Source organism: Vigna unguiculata, chromosome 6 (genome assembly GCF_004118075.2).
Source record: "Vigna unguiculata cultivar IT97K-499-35 chromosome 6, ASM411807v1, whole genome shotgun sequence".
Taxonomy (NCBI): Eukaryota; Viridiplantae; Streptophyta; class Magnoliopsida; order Fabales; family Fabaceae; genus Vigna; species Vigna unguiculata.
In genome coordinates, this window is record NC_040284.1 from 23957236 (window position 1) to 23967353 (window position 10118).

General features: G+C 29.2%; 1 protein-coding gene across 1 annotated transcript; it reads right to left on the reverse strand.

Moving 5' to 3' along the window:
• Window positions 1–7416: 7416 nt before the first annotated feature.
• LOC114186622 (DNA damage-repair/toleration protein DRT102) lies at window positions 7417–8586 on the reverse strand. The gene has a single exon (XM_028074577.1). It carries the CDS (start codon window positions 8464–8466, stop codon window positions 7558–7560), a length of 909 nt encoding a protein of 302 aa, XP_027930378.1. The 5' UTR covers window positions 8467–8586; the 3' UTR covers window positions 7417–7557.
• Between the last annotated feature and the right edge of the window lie 1532 nt (window positions 8587–10118).

The following is a 10118-nucleotide window of genomic DNA, read 5'->3' on the forward strand; positions in this document are numbered from 1 at the left end:
GTTAGAAATATATATATATAAAATATATATATATATATATATATATATATATATATATAAATTCAGACCAAATTATAGATAATAGGAATTTTTCAAAAATACCAACTCTTATATAAAATCACTAACTTTGCAGTATTGTTACCTTCTACCATAGGTACATTACTACCTATTCTTGATTTAGGTACATCACTCGATTTACTCATGTTAATTTGGTGATCATTGCAAAAGAGACAAATTATAATTGATTGTTTGAGATAAACTTGTGATGAACCTTATTTATGCTTATGATTTTGATTGTTATTTTTAATTGAGGTGAAGTTGTTGTGTGAGTATGTACGATGACGATGTTTAAGGATTCTTAAGCAAAATTTATTTTTGGTTGTAATTTTACTATATGCATTGATGTATGAGATTTAGTAAAGGGGTATCTTAATACTCAAATAATCATTCTCAATCAAATATAGTACAATAAATTATGTTATGAGAGTTATACGATAAAGACCACCAAAAATGCACGTTTCCAGTGAACTTTGATGTCAAGGATATGTACATAGATAATTGTGTTTAGAGTCATTTGTTGTTTGTGTGTGTTTGCGTGTACACGTGCTCAGCATCCTAAAGCTAAAATGCTCCAGCCTACAGTACAAAACAAGCGCTTAACGGTGCCTTGTCATTGTCATTCACTACAAAAATATTTGCAAAACACGGTGCTCAGTGGTACAATTTGGCACTCAATGCTCCCAAACCTGCACAATGAAGGTGGCACTTAGGCCAATCTGCTACCACTCAATGTTGTATTAGAAATCATAATTTTTGTGTAATGATTGAGGGAAATTGGATATGTCCAACTGATCAATTTGGTACCCCTCTTTTAGTATTTTGGTTCAAAACAATTTTTCATAACATAAAGTTTGTACCAAATCACTCAATTGTTCATATTTCAATTATCTCGTTCAAATGCCCAAACAATCGCAAACATTCAACATAAATTATCAACCAATTCATATAATATTAGATCAGTCACACAAACAAAACCACATTCATCAGAAATCAAATTCATTTTTAACATTCAATATCGCATAAACATGCAAATCATAAAAATTAGTAAAACTCACACAACACATATCCAAACTAATTTTCCTCACCTAATTAAGTAACTCACAAGACCCCGAACAACAAAACACTTTCTAACTTGCAAATATTCCTTTTCAAGTCCAAAAACAACATTAAAACTATTTGATCACACCAACAAAAACATTTATTAATAGAAATTAAGAAAAATCTCACAAAGTCACATGTGAGTAATGAAACCCCGCTTGCAATCCAGATGAAACAAAAAAGACGAGAAAATGACGAAAAATTAACTTATCCCAAACGAAAAAATTGATTGATTCATCTTAATAAGCTTATCGCAAAGAATAATTTTACGATCTCTCTGGTCTTCAAAAAGACAACAGACTGTGAGAAAACTTTGAAAAAAAAACTCTTAAAAAAGTTTATAAAGAAATGAGTTTTAGAAAGAAAAAAAAGTAAAAAGGTAAAAAAGAAAAAATAGAAGTAACCGAACGGCCAAAAGAATAAGAATGTGCTTGACAGTATGACATTTCTCTTTCAGTATTAAAAGTCACAATTTCAGTATTAAAAGTCACAAGCAAAAGTAATAATAATTGATGACAATGTTTTCACCCTTTCGGCTTAGCGCCATTTATTCACTAACAATAAATTAAATAACACATTTAAACTATAATTAATGCTCAGTTTGCTTTTGCTGAAGATGAAATAAACACATTGAATGAAAGAAAAAAAAATGAGAAAAAAAAGAGAAACGACTAAAAATACTAAATAAAAATAAAAAACATAAAGTAAGAACAATAAAACAATTATTTGTTTCCAGTAAAAGATTAACAGATTACAATTAAAGGCACTTTTTGTGAAAAGTTGTCATCAGCAGCATACTAAATGGACCTGGTTTTTCCCTAAAACATTAATATATATTAAAACAAAGTTGTAATATCTTAAATTTTAAGTATTACAAACAAATCATAAAAAAAAATATTAATATTAAGTTATATTATATGTGGTATGATTGTTACGATTATTGAAGAAGAAGTTGTGTGATGAGATTATTTGATGGGAAGGGAAGAGTAGGAAGTAACAGTGTGACGAAGGAAACAGGTAACGAATGAAAAGCTATAATGTGACAATCTGGCAATTTCGTATAAATCAAACACTAACAACACAAAGAAAAGGTATTGAGTTTTGTTTGGGTGAATGAAGAGGATCCAAGTGTAAAATGGAGATGTGTTTGGAGGTTGGGGTACATTGATTAGAGCCTAGAGGGCACAGCACATGCACACACACTTCGAATCCTATAGTATAGCTTTTCATCCCAATAAATATATTCAATAAATAATAAATTTTATTAAAATAGATTATAATTTATGTTTTAATTACGTTAAAAAGTAAATTTAATGTCTGATTTAATCTATACCAACTCAAAAAATATTATTGGACTTTACATATATGAAAAGCATTGATCTTTGATAAAGGTAGACACGAACAATTTATTTAAAAAATAACTGACGCGGTTTGTTAAAATATTAGTATAAATTAAGGTGCAGTGAACATGTAAATATATGTTTTTTTCATTTTACTACGTACACTTTATGTCGAATCACTATTTAACTTGAGTGTCAGAGTGCCTGAAGGTACTCTCATCCTAGAGTTTAGACGGCAAAAAAATCCAGAAAGAGACCGGATGGGAGAACAGGAAGAAGTTCGACACATAAGATTCTTAAAATTTGTTGGTTCTTTACTAAAATAGTATCGATCAGGTACATTAATGGATGAAAATGGTCTAAATATATTTTCAAATAGAAATTATGGTATTTATTTGTGTTCAGAGGAAATGAATTTTGTTTGAAGTTGGTTAATTGAAGCAAAGAGGTGCAGCACTGTGTTTGGAAAAAAGTACGTAGAAGAAATGAAAAGCTTATGAAAATGAAATTAAATACGGAAAGTGTACCCTAGAAGATGTGGTTTACAAGTCAGCCAAAGTCTCCAAACACGCCCCCACCTTCCATCAACGTGCTTTACTCCCACCTAACTTATCTCATTTATATCTCATCAACGTACTTTATTAATCTTCACTTTTCAAACCTACATGCTATTATCTTTTACTTACTTATAACTACATCAAACCTATGTTTGCATAAACTGGTTCGTTCATAAATTAGTTGTTTGTTAGTAACTTTATGCTAATAAAATAGCTTAATAGCTTTAAAATGTTTCGTAAAATTATAATAAATATAGTTATATAAAATAACATACTTAAAAGTTATATTTGCTTTTTATTTAAATTAGTTCATTTAAATAGTGTTAATTAAATTTATTTTTTTAATATGAAAAATAGTAATAGTTTTTTTTTTATTCATCAATTTAAATTACTGTTATATGAAGTATTTTTTTACAATTTTCATCAGGTATAACTTTCATATATCGTTATATGTTGAAACATTGATTTATTAAATTTGATATGTTACATTATTTTTAATTTTAATTAAATAAAAAGTTAAAAAATAACGTATAAAATATGAAAAACAGTATAATAATAAATACTAAAAATATTATAGTAATTAATTGTTTAGGTAAAATTAACAAAATTATAATAAGCAAAAGAAAATAAGAACAATAGAAAAAATATTAAAATGTAAGGAATTATAATAGAAAAAAGATTAAATAGACTATAAATTATATCTAATTATAATAACTTATAGCCAAAAACTCTTAAATTAACTAATTAAATATATTACCAAATATTTCTATATTGGTCAAACTAATTTATAAGTTAGACAAACAATTTTGTAATAAACTTAGTTACGTTACTAAACATGTTTTAAGACTAAAAGACTTTATATTGATATATATATTTCATTAATCTTTTTGGATAATTCCTTTCCTATAAAAAGAATATAAAATTATTTATTGAAGATAATAACATAGAAAAGACAATAATATATTATGAATTCTAATTTTTTTACTTTTTGACGTAACTTAACGTAAGTCATTGATTAATGTACCGTTATATTCTTTTCGTAAAATATAAAGATAAGAGTAAAAAAATAGAAATCAAAATATAATTTTCGTACTGTATAATCCAAACCTATCCACAATCTTTAATATACATGAACTCTTATTTGCTACTAAACGTTAATTATGAAGTAAATTTGAATTATTAACGTGAGCTTAATTAAAATACTCAATTTTAATATAAAGCATGATCAAATATTATAATCATATTTAGAAAGTCTATTTATATAACCTCAACAAAAATTATCAATTATAAATAGATGGGAATTTTCGATATAAAACACTAATCCTGAATTATGAAACTTAAAAAAAAAAATTCTAAACTCTAGTAAAACATTTGCAAAGTTTGTGTTTTCTTTATTATATCCCGAGACTAAAAGAATATATTTATATATCTTTGTAGTTTATTGACTGGGTGTTTGTAATTCAAATTTTGCTATGTCTCAATATTCGATATTGAAAAAATGGTATCTTTTGGTAATTATTCATTGACCGAATATTTTTTACGATAGATGTATATAACAGTGAATCTTTGTAGTCTATACCTTACAACAATTTTGACATATGTGTTTAATTATTTTAAACATTTTTCTTTTAATATTATTTTAAAATTAAATGTTCTTTGTCCTTACAATTTAGAATTCGTCTTTTGTTTTAAATTTTTACACAATAAATATATATATATATATATATATATATATATATATATATATATATATATATAACTATATATAAAAGAGAATTTCCTCTTTTGTGTCCACATTTCATAATTCCAACTTTATCCTTTATAATTTAATTATTTATTAAATCTTTAAAAATTAACGGTTATTAAATTTTATAAAACTATTTACTTATCTCCTTTTTTTTTCTCCTACTATTCATCAACAGTTATTTTTTTCATATTTTCTCCATACATTTTACTTTATTTTTTATAAATATACATTTATTTTGTTTATTAACTTAACAACATTACAATATCATTAATTATTAATATAATTCAAAAAATGCGTACACACGATAACGTTTGTGTTTACGCTAGTGTATATATATATATATATATATATATATATATATATATATATATATATATATATATATATTATGGCGTTTTAAGTTTTTAGTCAATTATACCAATTGACAAATTAAAGCTCAAATATTATCTTATAACATCATTTAACAAGTCAAAAATAATTGACATCAATAAATTAAAATAATTATGGGTGTATTTGGTTCAATTTTGGAGAATTATTTCAGCTAAATCAATTCTCTAATGTATAAACAAGAATTAGTTATTTCTTATTCAACTTGAATTTTTTACTCTTTAATTGATTTTGGAAACCAAACACGTACCGATTTTAAGTTAGAAAATCAATTCCAATCAATTTTACATCGCAAAACTAAACACATATTATATTTGTTTATCTTTTAAATTTAAGAATAAAATTGATCAAAATTTAGTGTAAGAATCAATTTTAATTTTTCATCTAAATTTAGGACTAAAATATATTTTATATATATTTTTTAAAATTTTTAAGCTTTTGAGTATTTTTGACCGTTTTGGAAACTTCTTTCCGCCTAAAGCAGCAAAGGGAGGTGAGAGGTGCATTTAAAGCAGGAAAGGAAAGGTACGAACGTAGTACGTTAGGTTATCTCCACTCCAAAAACCATGCACACATTGTAATTCCTAATTCCCTGTTTGGCCTTCCCAATTGCAAAAAGCCAAACAAAAAGAAAGCGTTAGGCATCTATCTAATTTTAACGATTGCGACAACACCAAAACCGAACCACCTAAGCTTGCTTTTAATTTTTTCGGAACATCTCATTTATTCGGTGCTTTACATTGTGGAACGCTCATTACGCATCACGTTTCACCATTTTTTCTCCAAAAACTTTTTTCTTGGGCTAGTGGCTACCTTTTTAATCATTATTATTGGGCTAAAGATAAGGATGCAACTTTCTTTTTTTTCTTATGGATATGATCTTTGGGACGTAGTGCCTTTCTTTATTCCCACGTACAAACATGCCCCTTTTTAGTATTCAACTCAAGTATCCTCTTTTAATCAGTGACGCATCATCGTGCTTCCCAACAAAGTCCTCTTCAATTCAAACATCTCCACCAATCTCTTACATGGATTTCTAAATTAATGTTAAATCAAAGAAGGACGCACCAATATGTTACAACTTCTAGAAGTTAGTACTGTGTGTACCAACAAAAGCGTTTTTTTTTTTAATCCTTCAAAAGTTCTCTACAAGGAAAAGAAAAATAAAGAAAGATTCTGCGACCTGCTCGTGTGCCCTAACATTATGTATTACTATAAACATATAAAGTTTAATCTGATAATGGATGCAATTGAATATAGATATTGTTTATTGGACTCTTCAGGTGTCTGTCATAGTGGAGCAACAAAAATGTGATAGGCAAACCCCATATGTTTCTTTCTACACCCCCGTACTGAAGAAACTTTGTATTTTATAATTTTTTTTAGATTTTGCAATCTACAATTAAAAAATAAAAAATGAATTTCAATTGTATATTTCAAAATAAATAAAAAAATAGTTGCAAAAATAAATCTTTTCAATTGTATAAGTAGAAAGTCATTTGGTTTTTGGATTACAGTTATTTTTGTTTTCTAAATTGTGCACTTAAGAATTCCTTTTCCAAGGAAAAAAAATGTGTTTACTTCCGAATTCTACGATTTAAAAGGGGCAAAATTTAAATTTTCTCAATGCGAGAAATTGATGGAAGTACAATAAGAAGCAGCCATTAATCAATATACTGGCCCGTGATTTTGGGCTTGTAAGTTTACAGGGATATCTTTGTTTTTCAAGGCCCAACATTACACATCATTTGTGTGTGCCGGAAGCTCTTAGCAAGTTAGCATTTTTTATTTTATTTTTACGTTTTTAAAGTTATTGAAGTATAAATAGCATTTTAGTTATAGAAGATAAATGCTTATTTATACAATTAAAACTTACATAAATTTGATATATAAATTAGATAAGCTTCAAACAACGTTTTAGTCCCTATAAAAACACGATTTAGTTTTAACGTTGCCGAAGAAAACTCACTGTCCATGCTTGTGTCGTAGGTTAGTACTTAGGAGTCTCTACATATTCTGGGTTTCGGTACTGATCCCAATATTATTGTTGCTTGAAAATTTTCAATACTGAATTGCATTAGCCTGTCCTTCACTTTCTTGATTCATTTGCGATTTCAACTGATAGCACTCGAACCCAAATTTTGTTGGTTCAATTAAATTGAAGTATGATTGTTTCGCACACCATGCGAGCTAAATATGTTCTCAAATTTCGTAGATGGATGTGTTATGAGGCCAAACGATGAAATTGCCAGCATAGGATTATTGAATGATGTCTTACACAGATAGAAGGATGGTAGACATTGATGAAACAGAGTACAGAGAGGAGTTTATGAACGAATATGATACAAGGCACACGAAATTGAAGAGATTAAGAAACCGTAGAGTTCGTTAAACCTAATTCCTTATCGATAGCTTTTTTGGCAGTGTCAAGATCCTCATCGAAAAACATATCCCAATGCCCATCCCATTTGATGAAAAACTCAGTATCTTCATAGTACTTAACCCTATGCACATCGCCTGCGGGAGTGAACAAGTAATCCCCAACCGTCAGATCGTATTTCTCTTCCTTCGTCAGATTCCAAACGCTCTTCTTCCCTTCCAACACCACCAAATCGTGTCCGAACGTGTGGTGGTGCGCGGGCTCCACGCTCCCGGCCTTGAACCTCACGAACGCTGACGTCGGAGTCTCCCTCACGATCTTCATCGAACCGCCCGGAATCAACTCGATCGGATTCAGTTCCCGGTTCTTCACCAGACAGCACACTGCGCACGTGTCGAACGCTCCTTCTTTTCCGATCTCCGGCATCTCCACGAGCGAGTGGTCTAGAAACGTCTGGATCTCCCGCGGCCAGGGCTCGCCCTCGTTGGCGGGACACGCGGACTTAAACGGCGTGTTCAGCCACGCGTCCAGGATCTCGATTGCGGCTTCCGGCGAGGTGTACTTGCCGGAGACGGCGAGTACGTTGGAGTTGTTGATGGAGCGGGCGTTGACGGCGTCGGAAGGGGTGAGGCAGGTGGCCGCGTAGACGCCGGGGAATTTGTTGGCGAAGATAGAGACGCCGGCGCCTGTGCCGCAGGCGACGAGGCCGCGGACGGCGGAGGATTGGGAGACTCGGCGGCCGACCTCGGCTCCGGCGGAGTAGTAGGAAGAGGTTCCGAGATCCTCGACTTCTATGCTGAGGGAGCGGAGGTGAGCGACGAGGGCGTCTTTGAGAGGAGCACCGAAATCATCGGCGGCGGCGATGATTTTGACGGGGCGCGTGGGTTCTGCTGCCATGGCGATTATCGGATTGAAGGATTCTTCAGTTGAGTTCACTCACTTCACTTGCACAAACTCTCACCTGAGACCCAGGTACAATGAATCTGCTCCCTTATCCCTTATTGATTGCTCTAATTAATCAAGGATTTCAAGAATTTCTATCTTTTCCCTCAATAATTTATGGCCCAACTTTTTTTAAAAGGCAGGCCCTTGGGCCCAACTAAAAGCCGAACTCTTAAAGCCCATGTTTTTTTAATGATGCCGTGTTCAGACATTATGCTATGCTTGATTTGTACGGATTAAGGCAAGGGAAACAAAAAAGTGAAGAAAAAGAAAAGTAAAGTTTGTAATAGACTTGTTTTAATGTAATAAAAAATTAAATTAATTAAGTAGTATAATAAGTTAAAAGTATCTTTAGTTCAATTTTAATGAAAATGAGTATAAATTAAAATTGAGAGATTAATTAATAATATTGGATATAATATTTAAATTTATTTTGCTAGAAACATTTCACAAAATTACATATTGAAGACATAATTAAATTCATATTCAATCAAAATTAACTTCATTTCAATTAAAATTAAAAATTTCAGAGTGATTAAAATTCCAAGATGAGTTTAAATCATCATTACAATTATTTGCACTAAGATATTTTTATTTATTACTTTTTTTATTAAATTTCATTTCAGATTTAAAAATATATTAAATAGAAAATTGCATAAACTCAATAACATTAAAATTGAATATGTACATGCATAATTAGTTATGATTACGTCTCATTCAGTAATTATTATGATTGAAAATTAGTAATAACATTCAATAATTCATACATAATTCTTGATTGCATAAAATTACGCGTCTGCTTTCTACTTTTACATGATTGAGACATAATCAATCAATTATGTTATTTCTTTTACATAAGTGAATTTTATACATAATTAAGGCATAATCAATCAATTATGTGTCTTCTCTTACATAGGTGAATTTTATAAATTACGGTTTCAATGTAAAGACAATCACTTCCAATTTACAAATTTAAAAATTCATGACCGTATTCAAGATTGTAACATAAAAGTTACCTGAAAACTTTATTATAAAGTGCTAATGAAACCACTAACTCTTCGTTATCTTACATTTTTGCCACTCTTATTTGTTTCTTATTTAATGTCTTGTAATTTTTTTTTATTTAAACATTGTAAATTAAATAAACATTTTAAGCATAAAGTAAAAACTGTAATTAAATTAAACTGTAGTATTATCGAGACAAAAATTATTTTTCAAAAAATAATAACATTTAAGAATCTCCATCACACTTTGTAGTTGTTCAAATCAATCCCAAATTGATGAATCTATACACTTTTTTTTACACTTCTCTTTTCATACAAAAAGTACTTCAGTTGAAAAAAAATACATTATATATATATATATATATATATATATACATGCAATTTTTTTAAAATTTATTATCAATATTAACAGTATAATAAAAAGAAAATAAAAACAAATTAGAAGAAGCTAAGAGATAAACAAAAAGGAAAAAAATATTTCAAACTTCATACAATTTCAATAACACTTTTTGAATGGTGCAACCTATTTAATACAAGGTGGAGATGCTCTTAAATATGTTTTATTATTGAGAGAAAGTTATGATAAGAAGTGAAATTAGCAAT